Source organism: Fusarium vanettenii, assembly GCF_000151355.1.
Source record: "Fusarium vanettenii 77-13-4 chromosome 1 genomic scaffold NECHAsca_8_chr1_1_0, whole genome shotgun sequence".
Classification (NCBI taxonomy): Eukaryota; Fungi; Ascomycota; class Sordariomycetes; order Hypocreales; family Nectriaceae; genus Fusarium; species Fusarium vanettenii.
Window position 1 is genome coordinate 354,991 of NW_003315876.1, and position 18,367 is coordinate 373,357.

Sequence of the window (18,367 nt, forward strand, 5' to 3'; positions counted from 1 at the left end):
ATCCCTTTTGTCCGCTAGGTCAAGTCTGGTAGGGTTGCACGTGTGGCGGGTAGATTTAGAGAAACATAATCAAGCTTTCTTTCAGATCTTTGCAAGAAATTGATACTCAAATCATCAACATCTTGGCAGGTACAGAATGTTAAAGCTATAGTGGATATGTTGCCCCATCGGCGGCTCGGCCTCGAATACCACCCCGTCCTCCGAGATTAAACCCATCGGCGGGCCGGTAGTGGAAACGCCGTTCTTTTTTCGCTCTCCGCGGGAACGGCGTTTTACTACTTTGTCGTGCATATCCATCATGACGATCAATAAGAGGGAAAACACCAGGTTGTTATGTATCAGTGTGTGCCTCGGTATGTTGCTCATGACATGACATGACCACCATCAACTCATACACAGCCCCCCTGCGGACTTGGGTACAGTACAACTCCGCATCTCTGTGTGAGGGCGTTGGAATAGCCCCCTTTCCCTAGGGCTGACACAGACTGCATGAGGAAAAGCTTGTCTGACAGAAGCTTCAAAACAAGCAACACGTATGTCACTGGCGGGCGTTTCAACAATGGATTCGAAGAAGCTCAATTGGCATCAGACAAGGACTGGGGTCCGTGCAGGACGTTGTCATATCCGTAGGTTCCGAAGAAGCAAGGAAGATCTTACATGTAATCATCTGATTGGTTCGTTCAATTTGCTCGCTTTCCTCGGGTTGTAGGTCGGATTGTTTATATTTGCCGAGTGCGAAGTTGAACGAGGGTTAGTGATCTGATGATGGCACATGCTTATCCCCGCGGATCAATTACTACAATTGTATATATAATCATCCCGAGCCCATCTGCTGCTTATGGTATACTTGTGTCTGGTATATATCTGACTTGTCGTGGCATAGTTGCGGTGAATCAAGTTGCATCATGATGTTGGCTTGCTGCAGTCATCACCACCAAGACTCGATTGTCAGACTGCATCAGACTGCATCATGTATCACAGCTGCTGGTCCGCGAATCCATGATGAACAAGAAAAGATCAGAACTTTTGTGATCAAGCCTTGCCTTCTCAAGCCCCGAGAAATAAAAGGGACGCAGTTGGACATACCAGAGACTCTTTCAGCCCAATGGTTTGGGGTCTTGACCAAGGTTTTCACCTGTACCCAGCATTTTAATGGTTTGAAAGCTATCAAGGCAATTATTATATTGGCAATCAAATGGTAAATCATTAATTGATAGAAAGCAGGCTACAGAAAAAAAGTCCAACCCAATCTTGACCCTCACGTGTATGCCTCTCACCATGACTCAATGGTTAAAGTACATGAGATACCATATTTGCTAGCAACTATCGAATAGGTCCGCAAGAAGAATAAACATTGATCATTGATGAACCATGATCTAAGCCCCTTCCCCTCTTAGGCACCGAGGACAAAGAGAGCAGCTGATTGACTTGGTATTGTTACCCATCGACCCAACAATTGAGAATCTGGAGCAGAGTTTTCCTGATAGATCGAAGCAGATGGTTCTCGAAACAATTCGAATCAAGTTGAACCCAGAAAAGTCCCCTTGACAAGATCAGACTTTGTCGGGATGGTCGCTGCCTGAAAGGGGAGGCAGCAGTACGAGTGTCTTGGTTGCCTGCCTCGTAGTATTGCTGGACCTGCTTCTTTTCCTCCGTTTCGGGCATGATATGGTTTGTTGCTTTGAATGAACCTACGTAGTAGAGCACAAGACCCTCGTTAGCATTGTCATGTATACCTGCCTTCTCAACGCTTCAGCCTAGAATGTCGTCACAACAGGGAAACCTTTGTAATAGTCACTATACGGCGGTATAAGAGAAACCTGCCCAGCGTCGACCCACGGTGACGAGCGATGAACTGACTAGACTGCTCAATCCCGTCCGCCATCTTCTACGATGGTGAGTCTCTTAATAGGATGGATGCCGTTAGAGCTACTTGTGGTCAACCCCAATGTCTCCGTCATAGACCTACTCAAGAGCAATGTGTATCATTCCTAATTTCTATATGCCTTCTTGACTCTGTCCCTAGATGCTTCGAGGGGAATCTGTCTCCCAACTAAACTCAATCGCCCGTTAACCTCCTCAAACTCAACTCAGAGATTCGGGCAGAGTCACAAAAAGACTATTCTCATCACGCGGCAACAGTGACTCAAATCCTCCTCAACAACCTTGAAGTATAATCAACAAAGTAGCGTATCAAACTTTTTCATCTTGTCCAGGCTGTGTCTTGATGGGCATAAATAACCAGCTCCCCTTCAGTTCTGTTCCAGAACAACTTCTCTTCTCCATCATCTTCACACACTCAATCACAACTTTACATTCAACTCACATTCAATCTCAACTCTCGACGGCATACTTGCTTGCCATTACTTTTATACCAACATCAATCAACCACAATCACAATGATGAACCACGTTCAACAACTCCTTGGCAAGACGGCATTGGTCGCCTGCGACCCCGTCTCCAAGATACACAAGAGATACTGCGGCAGTCGCCTAGACAAGGCCTGCCAGCAAGGCTCAGACTACATCAAGAGACGATCCGCAAAGCGTCAGCTCCAGAAGGAGCAGGACGACTTTTACCAACCTTTTCAACGCCTAGACTGTCACATCCTCTACAAGCTCGACCAGTCTGTCCTGCTCTGCATCGTTGACTTTCTCCCCCTCGACACACAGGCCGTTCTCTCCCAGACGTGTCGGGCCATGAGAAACATCCTCAAGGTTCCTGCGCCTATTGACCTTCCATACGTTGAGCGGGTTGATTACCTTGCCAACTTGGCCAAGGACCGCGTTGATTGTTGGGTTTGTGACGATTGTGTCAAGATCCACAAGATGCATCTCGCAGACCGTCCTCTCTCGACAGTAAGCGGTAACTGCACGAGAGTCAACACCGACAACAACACATCTACCAACCTCTTTCGCCGGGGAATGCACTTTTTCCTCACTAGTCAACACGTGGAACTCGCTCTCAAGTACACACGTCTGGGCAAGGACAACCTCAGCTGGAAGCACAAGCTGTATCTTGAAGAGGTGCTCAAGCCTCGTGTCTGCCGTGACAAGATGCCTGATGTCGATGGGCTCGAGAAGGACGTCACATGTCGAATCGAACCCAAGGTTGTCGACGGCAGATTCCTTCTTCGAATTGAGTGGACATACAACTTCAAAGACGAAGAGAAGCTCACCGCACAAGACGTCTGGAGACTACTTGGACGTCAAGGTGAAGAATGTTCCTGGTACGAGATGCGATATAGCGAAGTTGGTGTTTCACATGAGGGTGATGATGACTGCTCAACATGTCATCGCTGTCTCTCTCGAGCAGCCACCAAGCGAGCAGTTGAGAACCACAACGTCGATGTCGAGGGACACGACCTCAGCAGCCCAACTGACTATACCTTCCGTGTCGAAGCCGGCAAGGCCAAGTTGATTGCCTGGCAAGACATTGGCAAGGGTGTCTCTCCCATTGATCTGGCTTGGACAAGAACAGTGCTCACACAGCCTGATGACGACTGGGAGGGAGATGAGGAAGAGGATGAGCCTGTGGACTTGCGAATTGGGCATGGTCCTGGAGATGTGCGATGTTTGTTTGAGAGCAACTAGGGTTGCATTGGGAGGGAAAGGGAATGTGCTTACTTGCTGTTTTGTTTGTTATTGCATTGTTTGTAGCTTGGTGTTTAGAGACATACCCGCAAGGGTCAAAGTTTGGAGTTGGAAAGGTCATGGGTTCACATTAGACTTGTTTGTAGCCTGTTTTCTATCAATGATAGCATTTGATGATCAACATGCCGACTTTCAACGATTATCACAGTGAACAATGATGATTAAAGTGACAAGTTTCAAGAAACATGACGGCCGTTAATCATTAAAGTCATAAGTACTGTTCCATCACGACTCTATAAACCATCACATCAACCAACATCAACCAAGCATCACACAATATGCATCAATCATTCCAACACCCCTCATTATCATTCATCCCCCTATCAACTCATACATAAACTTCAAAAATCCTTCACTCCCCTTGTCCGTCCCTTCCCCCTTTCCCTGGGGTATCATGGCATCGCAACGTTCAGAAATGTGAAGTAGGAAAGAGAAAGAAAAACCCAAACATTCCTCCAATGCATGTGCATGTGCTCGCGTGATGCAATCCCAAATGACAATGACATGCATGATCCGCTGGAAAGACAGTCCAGATACTTCCTAGTAAATGCAGCACATGTATGTCCATCAACCCAAGCAATCCCATCGCATGTAGTTTTCACCCAAGTGCCCCATGACGGTAGCTCTGAGATGTACACTGTTTTTGTTTTAATCATGACCGGTCTGTGCCTGTCATGAAGGGCCGTGTCTCCTTGGCCTGCTTCGACAGCTCCAACAATCCCGGGATAAACACACGAACTCTATCGAGCCCGTCACGTAGATCGCCATGATGTGAGCCATCAGGATCCTTCACAGAATCTATGTCAGGTCGTGGCACTCTTAGCATCCCAATTACTCGTAGCGTCTTGGGGCGCCGAAAGTGTCCAGAACCTGCTCAGAAGTTCGCACAATCCAATCCAGCTTGGTTCTCTCGAGGTTCGCCAGGAAGGGATCCGTGGGGAAGCCATCCTGGATTCCACCAAGGAGAGGCTGGATACGGCCGATAAGGAGTTGCATGGTCTGGGTCGTGCTCTTGATCACATCCCTAGCTCCTTGCTGCTCCCACTCCTATTCTCCGTTAGCTCATTCAATCAACCAGGGACACCATAACTTACATAGACCGGAAGATTGCTGGCAAAGGCTCTAAGGGCCATCTCAATCCACTCCACCTCCTCCTTCAAACGAGCATTGGGCTTCAAATCCTTAGAGATCGTGGCAATAACAACGAGCAACATCAGAGGCGGCAGGTTTTCGAATTTGGTTGCAGGGAACCGGCAGAGGCATCGGCGGAATATCTCCTCCTCGCGTCCGCTCTGGATCCACTGAATCATGGCATCCTGATAACGTCCTTCCTGAATAGCCTGCTCAATGATTCTGATGCGCTGCATCAAGTCGTGATCCGCCTCGGGCTCTGTCTGGTTTCGCTGGCTGGCATATGCACCAGCAAGGGCGCTGACGCTAGCTGTGGGAGCAACATACTCAGAAGCCTGCGCCGAGGCCTGGGGGCTGGTCACTTGCTGTGACCCGCGCATATACTGGGGGCTTCCCATGTATTGTTGAGGCTGGCTCTGGGCTTGGCTCGGGTGGTAGCTACCAGCGTGGCTAGCTTGGGCATGACTCTGGGGACCAGAGTTGGCGTAGCCGTGATGAGGAACATTGTGTTGTCCGTGACCAGTGTTCTGGGGAACACCTGGAAGTTCGTGGACGGGCTGCTGCTTGAACTTGAGGAACTCAGCCTGAAGAGATGACTGAGAAGCCGCCATGGTCGAGACCATGTCTGTCAGGCGAGTGACGTAAGACAGAAGCTGGTCGATCTTGGCTGCGTCCGCAACATGCTGGGCCTTCATCTGTTCAAATTGCTCGTGGTATTGCTGGTGGAGCTCACCGGCGACACGCTGCGACGCCTGGGTCGTGATGTTAGTGAAAGTAGGCGTCAGTCGCTGTGCCAGCGTCGCCAACACCTCCTGTTGAATGCTGGTAGCAACAGTAGCACCAACTCGGTCAGAAATGGCGTTGACAAAGTCGCCAGAGCGCAGAGACCTGTTCAGCGCATGAGGCAGGGAGCTCTGAATCTCCTTCTGGACAGACGAAGCAACGTGAGGCTGAAGCTTGTTGTTGAGCAGGTCAGTGACTGCCGCGCCAGCCTTCTCGCCAATGGCCGGGATGACCAGTTCAGTAAACTGGTGGTGGATCAGGGCTTCCAACACTTTCTGGGTGTTCTCATTAAGCACCTCAGAGACCATGTCGAGCAGCTTAAGCTGATGTTGGTTGAAATTCTCATCTCGAACACGAACATCTTCTTCGATCTTGCCATGGAGGTTCTTGAACGAGTTCTTGAGAGTGTCGGCCATGTTGGCGTTGAGTCGAGCCTCGAGACCGGAGATGGCAGACTCAAGCGCCTCAGGAGTGACTCCAGGGGCAACTACGTTGTTTGCACCCTTGCCGTCCTTGCCAGAGCGAGGTGTAGCTCCGTTGGTTGAAGCATCGCCCTGGTTGGCAGCGTTCTTCTTCTTCCTAGACTTGCGCTCAGGCTTCTCCGACTGTGATTCCTTAGCCGACTGGACAGGCGTCTCAGCCTCCTTCGGCTCGTTCTTGAGCTTGACGGCCTGGGCAGACTCGGGTCCACGCGGGGTCGCGTCGCTCTGCGGGGTGGCGAGGAGCGTATCCTTATTAGCTCCACGGTTCACAACCCGGACCGTGGCCTCGCCGTTGCTGGTCGGGACAACAGGTTCGGCCGGCTGGGGCGCCTTAAGCTTGGAAACCGTGACAACGTTCTGACTGACGGCGTCGACAGCATCGAGGACCTTGTTGTCCTTGGACCATCCGAGCTCAGTCTGCTTCACGAGGAGGCAGGCAACTCCCTTGGAGTGCATGGCGTACAGCTCAAAGAGAGTTGGCTCGTCGACGTCCTGGACCATGGCAGGCGTGCCGAGGATGTCGAGACTGCGCAGGATTCCGCGGTTGGCGAAAGAGTACTCGCGGACGCCACTGATGACAGCGGTACTATCTGGCTGGGGAATCGAAGCATCTTGAGCAACAAGGCGCTGGATGTATTCAGCCTGAGACACACTCTTCAGGTTATACTTGGGCGCCGAGAGGTGTGCGAAGTAGATCGAGTTGCGCGTAGGATGACCAATGACAATCATGCCAGTGGCCTGGTGATACATGACACTGCAGACAGCGTCCGACTCCTTGCTGTGAGGGAGGTTGAATTCCTGCACGGGCTTACCGAGAGCAAGATCCCAGAGCTGGAGAGTGTGGTTTTGCTTCATACCAACAATCATGTACCGGAGGGCACAGCGCTTCTGATAGGGTCGCTGCTTGTCCAGTAGCAAGACAGAGGTGGGCCAGGCCTTTTCACCCTCAGGCGTGGTAGCGAGCGTCATAAGGGGCTCCTTGACCTCGAGAGAGGTCTGGGCGGGCATGGGGGCACGCGGGTCGGAGTCCTCATTGACGGCGGTCAGGTCTCGAACATCCCAGAACTTGACCCGACCAGACTTGTCAAGAGATACAATGACAGTGTCATCCTGGCTGAAGGTGAAATCCTTACCCGCCTTGCCAGTGTTGATCTTCAGAGAGCACTGCTTGGCAAGAGTCTCGGTGTCGACAACTCGATCATGGCCAGGCTTGAACAGATTGTTCTGGAGGATGTAGGAAGGCCAGATGAGGTTGATGGACTTGCCACGGCCGACGGCAAAGTACTCGGGGTGGTTGGTCGAAGTGCGAGCACGAGTCTTGAGCACACCACCAGGGGCGTCACCCTCCTGGGAGCTCATGGGGGGAAGCGCAAAACCATACTGCTCCATGTGGGTATCTTCAATGTGGTCCTTCTCGCCCTCGCGAATCTGGACCCAGTAGACGGTGCCACTGATGCCAGTACCAATGATGGCCTCCCGGTGGGCGCCGTTGTGGTCTGAAGGAGTGACAGACATGGCGACATTGAAAATGCGATCCTTGGTATCGGTAAAGATCTTGGCATCCTTGCCATCTTCCTGGCGGATAACACGCAGACCTCCCTGCTTCGACATGCCGTAGGCCATGTAGTTCTCGGTGGCGGTGTACAGGTTGCGATCAATCTGATCAAACTCCTTTTTGAGACGAGCGATATCCATAATAGTCTCGTCACGGAAAAGAGGGCGAGGCTCAGTGCCTTCCTCCTGAAGAGTGATGGAGATCCAAGGCTTCATTGGGAAGTTGAAGACTCTGACGGGAGGAGTTTCCTTCTCCTCAATGACAACAATCTCATCCTGATCAGCACTCTCCCAGCTATCAGCAACGCCATGAGCGGCCTCATCCACAATCTCTCGGACAGTCTCGGCGACGTCAGATGGGAGATTATCCTCGAGGACACCCTCGTTATCGTCGCGGTCGAGCTCGGCCTGGATAGCCTGAGCGGCGGCTTGAGCGCTGTCTTCGAATTCCTTCTCGGACCTAGCGTTGAGCATGTCGTCAAGGTCCTCGGCAATTTCAGCCTGGGCCTGCTCATGCTCCGCACGCTCCACCGCCTCACGGGCATCCTGGTCAACCTGCTCGGCGATATCCTCAACAGCTTCAGCAACAGTCTCGGTGGTCTGCTCGATGGGAACGTGGTTCTCGAACTCGGAAGTGGGAGGGGTGCCGTGCTTCATCGACGGGTGAGAGTGCAGAGACGAAGTGCGAGTGGCCTTGCGACGAATCTGATGAGGAGAGACATAGCTACCACGGTCACTACCATGCATCGAGTGCTGCGAAGCAGCAGGCGAATCCTTCTTCAGAATCTGGAAGGGCATGGAGCCGCTGGGTGAATGAGTAGCGTGGCTATGAGGAGACGACTGAGCTTGCAAGCTGCCCATTAACTGTTGGTAGAGAGCAGCAGAGACATCAGCCGGCGCCTCCTGCGAAGGCGTGTAGTAGGACTCGGTAGCATTGGAAGGCGGGTGTGCGACATCGGCATACGACTCGGCCGGGTAGTGCTGAGGGTTCGAGTAGGGGTTGACAAGAGGCGGATGAAAGCTTTGCTGCTGAGAATAGTGGTGCTGCTGGTAGGGGCCCTGGAAACGGGTGGGCTCAGAAGCAGTATTCTCGGGAGACTGCGGAGTGAGGTTGTTGGAGCGCGTCGACTCAGTCAGCATAGACTGCTCACCCTGGCTCGGCTTGGGGCGATTGAGCAGGTTCAGCAGGTAGGATCGCGTATCCGCAGGAGGCGAGCCATTGCCGAACGAGTTCTGCTGCGGCTGGGGTTGCTGAGGTTGCTGCTGGTGCTGCTTGGCCTCCTCGGCCTCGTGCGCACCGCGCATCAAAGCAGCCAAGAGACCGGTAGGGTCCTGGGCGGCGGGAGCAGGCTGGTGAATCTGAGCAGGAAAGGGACCCTGAATGATGTTGGGTTGATGCTGAAACTGCTGCTGGAATTGCTGCAGTTGGAGCTGCTGCTGCTCCGGAGACATCTGCTGCTCCTGAGGCTCGGGCGACTGGCGATCATCGTCCTGGGATTGCGGCTGCGACTGCGGCTGCTGAGGCTGCTGCTGCTGGTGCTGCTGGCTCTGAGCGTGGGCTTGGGCATGCTCGCGCGCAGCCTGGTTCTGCAGCTGCGAGGGACCCGGGCCACCACTGAACTTGAGCAAGTTGAGCAGGTTGGCGGTGCGTTCGGTGCTGGAGGGCATGCTCATGTTGTTGACGGGCGGCGTGGGAGCCGGCGGCATGTCCAGATTGTCCATGGCAAGTAGGCCAAGGAAGCTGGTGGCGGTGGCGGACTCAATGAGAGCTACCGCGCGTGGTTGAGTTGCGGGTGGAGGAAACGGGTAGGTGAATTAAAAGATAAGAGTCAGAGAGCGCGGGAAAAGGTGAGGCGAAAGGGCAGCCCAAAAGAAGCGGAGACTGGATCGAAGCAGCAAAGCAACACGGGCCGATCCGATTCCGAGGGAGCTCCAAGCCACGAGCGAGGAAGGAGCAAAGGAGAAGAGCGGCAGAAAGAAGCAAGAGGTGAATCTATGTGCCGCTGACTTCAATGGGGGGAGGGGAGGTTCGTAAGGAGAGAGGGGAGAAGATTGCAGTTCTGCGGTGATGATGATGATGAAAGAGTTTGGGATGTTTGGTGTCAAAAAGGCAGAAGGCGACGGTGTATCCGTGCACCGACCGCTACGCTATTACAGCTTGTTTGATGGCGGCTGGTGGGCGGCCTGAGGAAGCAGCCTCACTTTTGGTGGTTTTTTTTTGCTGGTCGAGAAAAAAAAGGCTGGCGATGGGAGAGGAAACCAGCCCACACACATTGACGCACCGACTGATGGCAGCCCAAAGCGCCCACGTTGCGTTGCCGCCCGAGCCCAGGCCCAGACGATTCCGATGGGATGTTCCCACCTCACTATTCCCCGACTGTGTGTACCGGCACAGCAGCAGCAGCGCAGCAAGCAACTTTTGGGGCTAGAGCGAGAGTGACGTGGTAGATCTGGGATGGTTGGTTATCCGCTAGCCAGCGTGGTCAGTCAGGCAGTTTGAATCTTTTTTTTTTTTCTAGTCTCTCTCCCGTCTTGAGGTGAATTGCTTTTTGCGGGCGGAAGCGAGTGCCAGAGGCTGAACGGATTATCCGCAGGAGGCGTTTTTTTTTTTTTCACGAGAAAACCAACCCAACAGCTTCGCATGAAGCTCCAGCTTGCGATGCTCATGACCCTGTTGTCCAGCCGTTGGGGAAAAAAGTGAAAGCCCCCTTGTAATTGGGGGGGGGGAGAGGCGTTTCAGTGTGAACCGGTTCGGCCAAGAAAGTTGGGTGTTGCCAACTGTCAACCCATCTCTTCCCGGCCATTTCATTGGACGGACCTAACAAATTCCCCAAGACAAAAAAGAACACGGCACGCGGCGATTGGTGACACGAATGCATGGAAGAAAAAGATGATCTCTTGCCTTGGGCTGGAAAAAAGGTGTCCCCTGATTTAGAAAAAAGCAGCAATTAAGACGTGCATGCTGTGGCGGACGTGAAGCTGCCAGCCACCACCTCTCCACTCTTCTTTTTTGAGTCATACTGATGGAAAGTTGTTTCAAGTCGGTTGAAGTTTGCGTGCAACGGTTCACTTGATAATTACAGTATCAGTGTTTTGTGTCAAAGCATGTCATTTGGTACGGAGTGTAGCTCGTCATGATCTCGTAGTGCAATCTGCCAACTGGAAGTCAATGGATTTCCCCGGCACCTAGACGTAAGAAAGCTTAAAACACTAGAACATTTATACTTGGCAAGAGGTAATCATATAATAACTTAATTATATGCTAAATAAGAGATAAAATAAAAATAAAGAATAATATCATAAATCTTTGAGTATTTTATTTATTATATTTAGGTACCTTTATGTGCCTTGGAAAACAGAGATAGTTGACTCAGTTTCTCATATTTGTCTGCGAACGCGTGCCCGGCCCCGGCTACCCCAACAGCCACGACACATTCCCAACTGTTATACATACAGAACACCAAGAGCCACGTCAAGTGACTGCTGCAAATAGACATCCCCTTGGAAGAAATACCTTGAAAAATAAACAAACAAAACAACCATCGTCGACAACCTCATGTAAATCTTCCCCAGACCGCCCCAACTTTAATCGACCTTTGATCGGCACTTTGAAGGTCCCCCCAAGAGCCGCAGCCGCACTAAACCCAATCAGTTCAAATGTGGCACTCCCTCGAAAACGACGTAACCAACAAAGTCCAGTTCCTCAGTCGCAGCGACTCCAAAGCCTCGGGTTTCCCTCCTCTGACATCGCCACAAACATATTTCAGTATCGCTTTTTGGCATGCGCCCACGCGCGACGACGCGCTTCAGAATCCTACGGCCCGTATAGACTCTTCAACGACATAGACCCCTCTTGTCAGGCCTTCACCTCGCCTCAGCGCCCGCCTCCCGAATATCCTCCTTTCACATGCCGCGCCGCCTCCCATAGCGTGACCCGGTCGTCCTCTCGCTATCTCAGCCATCCTCCAGACTCCTAGCGCAAATCTCAACCCACTACCGCCAAAATGTTCTGCCTCCGAAGGTAACCTCACTCGTCTCCTCTAACCTCGTCCCAAGCTGACTCTCCTTCAGCTGGCTCCCTCTCCTCTTCATCCCCACCAACGCATCCCCCGCCTTCATATTCCTCTTCTTCATCTGCACCTACTTCCTAAACCGACCCTGCGTCTACTGCTCGATTCTCCTCCTCATCCTCTTCCTGACCTCTTGCAACTGGTCCGACCGCTGCTTCTTTGACTTTGGCAGCAACTGGTTCCTCCCCCGTCCGGGAACCCCGACCCATATCCCCGAGGTCGATGACGCCGCCGTCGACTTCAACTCGACCGTCTTTGACATGGTAAACACCACGGCTTCTGCCATCGCAAAGGCCGCCAGCGAGGATCTTGCTGCGAGGAGGGCCGAGTGGACCGGTCTGGGGATCGAGTGGCTGCGGAACCTCTTGGGTAAGAGGGAGTGGAGGATTGATTGTATGGATATATACGTCCGGCTGTGATGGACCAGACAGCTTGGTTGGATTATAGATCTACAGTAGCTATAGGCTTCAAACGGAAGCACGGAAATCATGGAAGGCGTTCATCATGGGTTCGATACATTGCATGAATGGACCAAGAAAAGGGACTGTTTGGATGGACCACTAATAGGATCATATGCACACACATCATTCACAAATGAATAGGAACAAGAGTCGTGTAATGAATGTACCAATAGTACAAAAGTACAAGTCTATTCTCATCATATGAACTAACATCCATAGCAGGTTCCCAATTATCTCATCTACCCTCATGCATTGCATCATTCAATTCAGACTTCCTAAACCCATCGCAGTCTTTCGCTACCTAACAGCAAAACCCAGACAAAAAGAGAGACATTGCCCATTTTTGTTTCATCAATCACAAAAATACAAGAGCGTCCTTAGGTATATCCTTCGTTATCACTTACATCACGGCATGGAAAACGTTGGCCCTCACTGGGCTCCCCCCTCCCAAAATCCACATGCTCTCAGTTCCAAGGCAGCTCCAGGCGCTCCGCCTCGGCGTCCAGCTCCTGGCGGCCTTCCCTCGTAGGGGGCGCAGCCTCCTTTCGTGGGGCCTCGAGGTCAAAGGCCTGTTCGACAGGGGCCTCGATCTCGAGATACTCGAGGGCAGCCTCTGAGCTGCCCAGGGGGGCCTGTTGTTCCTGCTTGCCAGGGACCTCCAAGCCCATCTCCCTCTGGTGTGCCTTCTCCTCGGGACCAGCCTTGACGTACTGCGTCTCCCGTGAGACGACAACCTCGGTCGCGGTCTCCGTGACCTTGACAGTGGCAGTCTCCATGGCGGTCACCGTCTCGACGACACGGACGACTCGCTCAGAGATGAGTGTCTCGGTCTCAGTCTCGCGGCGGCGGCGAGGTGGGGGAGCATAGACGAGGTCCCGGAAGGGGTCCTTTCCACCAGCTCGGGGAGGCAGGCTGCAAGAGGCACAGGGGTCAACGGACTCTGCAGAAGAAGAAGCGGTGGTAGAGCGAGAGCTAGCGGCGCGGGACTTGCTGCTGGTTTCAACCTTCTCCTCAACAACCTCGGGCTCCTCCTCGACGGTCTCCTCCTCGACGATGGGGCTCTCTTCAGGCACTTCGGCCTCCTCTGAGGCGGCACTCTCCTTGGGCAACTCAACACTGATGCTGCTCTCCTCAACGATAGTCTCTGCGGAAGCAGTCGCCTGTTTGATAGCCTCCGCCGTGGGAACCACAGCTTCTTGAGTCATCGTAACAGTAGGTACCTCAGCCTTCTTCACAATGGTCTGGAACGTTCTAGGATCATGTGTAGGGCCGGGGCCTCCCCTGATGGCCAGCAGGAGAATCAGCACGCTCAGAAGGCCGATGAGGACGTTTTTCTTGTCTTGCATCAGCACGCGCGCAGACTCGGCCAGTAGCTGTGGCAGAGAGGCGCTCTTCATTGCTTTTTGACGATCCTCGTTCTGGTGGTAGGTCTCTCCGGATGGAGGCATTCCCTGGTAGTCGGAAGCACCGGGCTGACCTCGCTCAGTTTGTTGTTGATCATGTTGAGCGTGCTCAGGGAAAGATCGTGCGTGCTCATCCTGAGCGGGAGCATCGCCATAAATTTCCCTGTATCTCTCTTCATCACTCCTCTTACGCTCCTCCTCGTCCTTGATGTCTTCGGGAGAGATCGAGGCGCGAGAAGAGGGAGCAGCCCGGGCCTGGGCGTCCATATGGGAGATGTCGTCGGGTCCGAGGCTCATTCGTGATTCGTCAGCCTGGCTTCTTCGTTCATGCTCCTCTTGGAGGTGCTCGTCAAGGTCCTTTTCGAGGTCATCAAAGGATCGGCTCTTGTCGAGGTCGTCGGTATAATCCTTGGTGGTGTCCTCAGCGGGCTCCCGTGTAATATCGGCAGCCTTCTCGTCCACTGGTTCTGTGGTGTCCGCGATATGGCTTTCCTCGTGACGTGACTCGGCATGAAGGCTGCGCTCCTGAAGATGGGACTCCTCGAGATGGGACTCGCCTTCAGTCAGACGAGACTCATCCTCATCAACATGACTCCGGCTTTCTCCCCGTCGCTTAGCAAGTCGTCCCCTCTCCCTCGACTCAAACTCCCTATGCTCCTCCTCCAACCTCACATATCGCTCCTCCTCCTCAGCCTCTCTCATAGCCAACTCCCTCTCCTGGTCAGCCTCCATCTGGACGAGCTCATGCTGGGAGACAGCATCAACCAGCGGCTCAATCTCGACATCAACACGCTCCATCTCCTTCCAGCAGGCCTCCCAGGCACCGCCACGGATCAGGCCGTTGCTCGCGTATACCTTGACGCGGAAGATCTTGCCCTCTCCAAGAGACTCGTAGCGGATGTCCGAGCGGCATGTCTTGCACCAGTGTGTCTTTTCTGGCTGGCTGCGACGACTAGATCGGCGTGTATCAGGCTCATCATCATAATCAGAATCTTCCTCAGACTCGCTTGATGACTCATCCAGAGTTGACATGTTGGAGGGACCGAGATAGTGGCCGCACTCGAGAATACGAGCCCGTCGCCTCACGGGAAGTTCAAGAGCCTCCAGCAGCCGCTCCTCAAGAACCTCGTAGTCGTTCTGAGGATGGGGCAGGAGAATACCTCGCTCGACTGTAGTATCACCCATGCGGTCCTGCAGCGTTCGCCAAGCATCGCGGATAGTCTTGGCTTCCTGGCTCATATCCTCTGGGTCAGCATTCTCCAGGACATCTCCCCAGGGCCATCGTAGAGGCAGCAGGGTGACATGGAGAAGAACCAAAGGCGGCGTGGATCTCTTGAAGCGAGGCGGTGTCTTCTTGGGCGAGTATTGCTCTGAGAAGCGGGGAGATCCGACTCTAGAAACAGTTGGCAAAGGTGCTCGTCGGCTTGAACGGGGGGATCCCAGGACTGACGCAGGAGGGGAGGACATCTGCATGGCCTTGACAGAGGAAGGTGATCTAAAGGCAGGTCGTGGGGTGCCTCTGATGGTAGGGATAAACTCATCCTCCTCTCTCTCATACTCGGAGATGCCCGAGATGCCGGAAATACCAGAGATGCGCGGCGACCTGGACATCCTGCCCATGGCTTCCTGGGCTTTTCGATTCTCAGTCTCCGAGACGGAACCTAACGAGCTTCGAGGGCTGCGGTCGCTAAACACATCATCCTCGTGCTCGTGGTGGGAGCTGTTGTCATCCACACCGCCTCTTGTGCCGTCCTCGACCGACATGTGGGCGTCTGACTGACGATCGCTGGAAGACTCGGAGCGAGAAAGATAGCCGGTCTCGTCTGAGCCGGAGTAGCTACTCAGAGAATCTCTCTTGTCGTCGCTGCCAATCTGCGAGACGATGTCGCGGGCCGCCTTGTGGATGCGAGCCTCTGTGCGGTCAGAGTGTCTGCGGTCTGAGATGTAGGATCCGGAAGAAGCAGAAGAGCGTCGAGATTCGGAGCGGTCTGATTCGCTCTCTGAGTGTGTCTCTTCTTCTTGGTTCTCAGTGGCTGCTTCCTGGGTCTCAGACACTGCAGCCTTAGCCTGATGTTCTTCGAAGTCGTCCTCAGAAGAGATGTATGAATAGTCCTCTTGTTGGTCGTCTAATGAGGCCTCGGCTGGCTTTGGAGTTTCTTGGTCAAGCTCCTCAGTATCTTGCTGGAGCTTGTCCTCTGTGTCGTCCTCGGCCTCTGGCTCTAGGGTGGATGATTGTTTGTCGTCCTCCTCTACCGGTGTGACAATGGGCTTGCCGTCCTCCTCTGGGGCTTCAACCGCAGGCTCAGCCTTGGGTTCAGCAGGCAATTGGGACTCTTGTTCAATATCGATGTTGCTAGTAGTGTTGTGCTGTTCTTGCTGTTGCTCTTCCGCCTTTGGCTCCTCGTGGCCTTTGTGTTCGTTATCGTCCATAGGATCGCTCAAGCAGGAAGGGTCGACGTGTATCTCAAAGTCGAGGTCCTCGGCCCTGTTGCGTCGGGGCATCTGAGGGCGGGCGGAGGAGAGTAGCTGTCTTTCGTATGTGTGCCGCAAGGTTTGCAGTGACACACACACAGGGGAAAGTAAAATAGGATGATGCAGAAGCGAGAGTAGAATGGGTTCTCTCCCGGGATGGTGCAGGTATTATTTTCGGTCGGTCGTCAAGCTTAGCCGCCCTGGGTGCGTGTGGCATCGGATGGTTGGTCGAGGCAGTTGGGAGAGGCCCTGGTCTTTGTTTACCTTGGTTGCTGGGTCGACGGGCCGCCTGGCCTGTTTCCCATGGGTCGCCCCCCGGCCGGTTGCTGTCTGGATACCGCGACAACGGCGAGGGTTTGCAAACGGAAATTGCCTTTTTAATTGATGAATTGATCGTCCGAGATTTGAGGGGGTCTTTTTCATCTTCGTAATCTAGTTTTGTTGTCTCGGGGCAGTGGATTGTAGTCTTGGTGCTAATATTCACTACCTATATTTGCTGGACTGGCGGCTATTTGCGTGATGTCATGCACTCGCTATCTTCCCCAAACTCGCTTGCTTGATAATACCGGACAACAACCCATGCTTGCCCTGTAGTTTTGCCACATCAGACCGACCATGTTTCTCTTGAATTCCTGGTTTTTTTTGGGGGGGGGGGCTTTTCTTTGCTCAAAGATCTGGCTTGTGAAACCCGCATCGAAGAGTCTAGGGTAACGCAGCTCCCAAAGAACAGATGGTTGGGACGGGAAAGGTTTCACCCACAAGGCACCCGCATTCCTCGACGACGAGAATAAATATGGCGTAATTGTGTCTCTTAAGTGCTCTTTAGTCATCATAGATCTGATATGTCGTCCTTCACCGCTGGTCTGTAGCGGTGTATCGCTGTGGGAGCAAGTAGTTGCTGCATTAACACCGCTAGTCTTTTGAGCTGCCTTGGAAAGAAAACTCTGGTTTGACAAGATAATACCACCAATGTATTCAATTTAAAATAGAGTTGGGTATAATACAAACAAGTACATAGCAAACTTGCAATCTTCAAAGTCGCTCAATCACAGACCTAGCTCTCCCACGTCCAACCATACTTCTCATGAGTCTCACGCAGAACCTCTATCGCTCTACTATAAGCGCGGTCCTTCACCTCCCTCTTGATAACCACATCAGGAACTATATCGAATCAGTATTTAAAAGTGAACGCAGCTGTGGGAACTCACCTTCTAGGTACCCATGGAATAGCTCTTTCTCGTGCATGAGCTCGACCCGGGGAACTTCCCTGTTCCCGACCGCCTCATCCTCAGCATTGACTCGCTCCGCAAACTCGGTCTGCTCGGCCACCAAAATGTCAATACCAGGAACAACCAAGAGTATCCGGTCCGGTAGCGTCTCCTTCTTTGCAAGCACCGGACTTAGCCTCGGATCCTCAAAGTGCTTTGCACGAGCAGGTCCCGCATAGGCATCGAACAGAGGAACAAAGACTCTTGCAGGATCATTCTTGGGCATGGTTGGCGGATGAGGCTTCTCCCAAGGACTGAGCCGAAGATCAATTGCTCCGTAAAAGTTCGTAACGGCCTTGATGGCTGTCGGCCACGGAGCATGGCATGTCTCTTGCTGCGTCGCTGCAAGGGCTATATTACCTCCTGCAGAGAACCCGCTCGTGGTCATGAGAGTCGCATCTGCGCCCCATCGTTCCTCAGCGTGCTCCTGTAGCCACTTGATAGTTGCATCTGCGTCGTCAATAGCTGCTGGGAAGACGTGCTCAGGCGCTACACGGTAGTCGACATCCACGACCACAGCACCAGTCTCTTTGGCTACACGGTCATCGAACCGAGCATGGCCCTCTGGCAAGCCTCCGATAAAGGCTCCAGCGTGAAAGTTGACATGGAGCGGTCGCTTCGCCCTGCCCTTGCCTACACCTGCTGCCTTGAAGATCAAGGCTCGCACATAGCGTCCTGGGGCGATAGGTAGATATTCAACTGTAAATGGACGGTAAAGGAGACAAGGGATAGTCGCGATGGAGTAGGTGAGAAGAATGACAGGCTGAAAGACAAGCAGTCGCCAGCGATAACTCCAAGGGAGATTGCGCTGAAAGAGAGCTGCAAGAGTGGGTCGAAACCACGCGTGTAAGTGATGCAAGATGATCGAGACCATCCTACCAAGGTCAAGAAGGTTCAGTTTCGTGAGATTTTTGGTTCCATGAAAAGGTTATGTTCAAGATGAATGAGCTGAGGTCGTTGCGAGATATATGAGGTACAGTCTGTAAGCGGCTTAACATCACGCCGAATGAAGGACAACGCCAAGCATTCCAACCTGATTCGTTCATATGTAAATGTCGATAGCATCACTTTCTGGACTCGTCGTGTCTGA

The 18,367-nt window shown here is 52.9% G+C and overlaps 5 protein-coding genes across 5 annotated transcripts; 2 read left to right on the plus strand and 3 right to left on the minus strand.

The window, feature by feature from the left end:
• Positions 1 to 2,399: 2,399 nt before the first annotated feature.
• Positions 2,400 to 3,593, plus strand: NECHADRAFT_74098 (uncharacterized protein; the record flags this gene model as incomplete). The annotated part of the gene is made up of 1 exon (XM_003049526.1): positions 2,400 to 3,593. The coding sequence occupies one exon, from the start codon at positions 2,400 to 2,402 to the stop codon at positions 3,591 to 3,593; it is 1,194 nt and encodes a 397-aa protein (XP_003049572.1).
• Positions 3,594 to 4,484: 891 nt separating this feature from the next.
• NECHADRAFT_89643 (uncharacterized protein) lies at positions 4,485 to 9,310 on the minus strand (the record flags this gene model as incomplete). The annotated part of the gene is made up of 2 exons (XM_003049738.1): positions 4,485 to 4,700; positions 4,748 to 9,310. The coding sequence occupies 2 exons, from the start codon at positions 9,308 to 9,310 to the stop codon at positions 4,485 to 4,487; spliced, it is 4,779 nt and encodes a 1,592-aa protein (XP_003049784.1).
• Positions 9,311 to 11,607: 2,297 nt separating this feature from the next.
• On the plus strand, positions 11,608 to 12,177 carry NECHADRAFT_102938 (uncharacterized protein; the record flags this gene model as incomplete). The annotated part of the gene is made up of 2 exons (XM_003049527.1): positions 11,608 to 11,624; positions 11,675 to 12,177. The coding sequence occupies 2 exons, from the start codon at positions 11,608 to 11,610 to the stop codon at positions 12,090 to 12,092; spliced, it is 435 nt and encodes a 144-aa protein (XP_003049573.1). The 3' UTR covers positions 12,093 to 12,177.
• A 421-nt stretch (positions 12,178 to 12,598) lies between these two features.
• Positions 12,599 to 16,039, minus strand: NECHADRAFT_74101 (uncharacterized protein; the record flags this gene model as incomplete). The annotated part of the gene is made up of 1 exon (XM_003049739.1): positions 12,599 to 16,039. The coding sequence occupies one exon, from the start codon at positions 16,037 to 16,039 to the stop codon at positions 12,599 to 12,601; it is 3,441 nt and encodes a 1,146-aa protein (XP_003049785.1).
• Positions 16,040 to 17,220: 1,181 nt separating this feature from the next.
• Positions 17,221 to 18,151, minus strand: NECHADRAFT_89645 (uncharacterized protein; the record flags this gene model as incomplete). Its single annotated transcript, XM_003049740.1, has 2 exons — positions 17,221 to 17,241; positions 17,288 to 18,151. 2 exons carry the CDS (start codon positions 18,149 to 18,151, stop codon positions 17,221 to 17,223), a joined length of 885 nt encoding a protein of 294 aa, XP_003049786.1.
• Between the last annotated feature and the right edge of the window lie 216 nt (positions 18,152 to 18,367).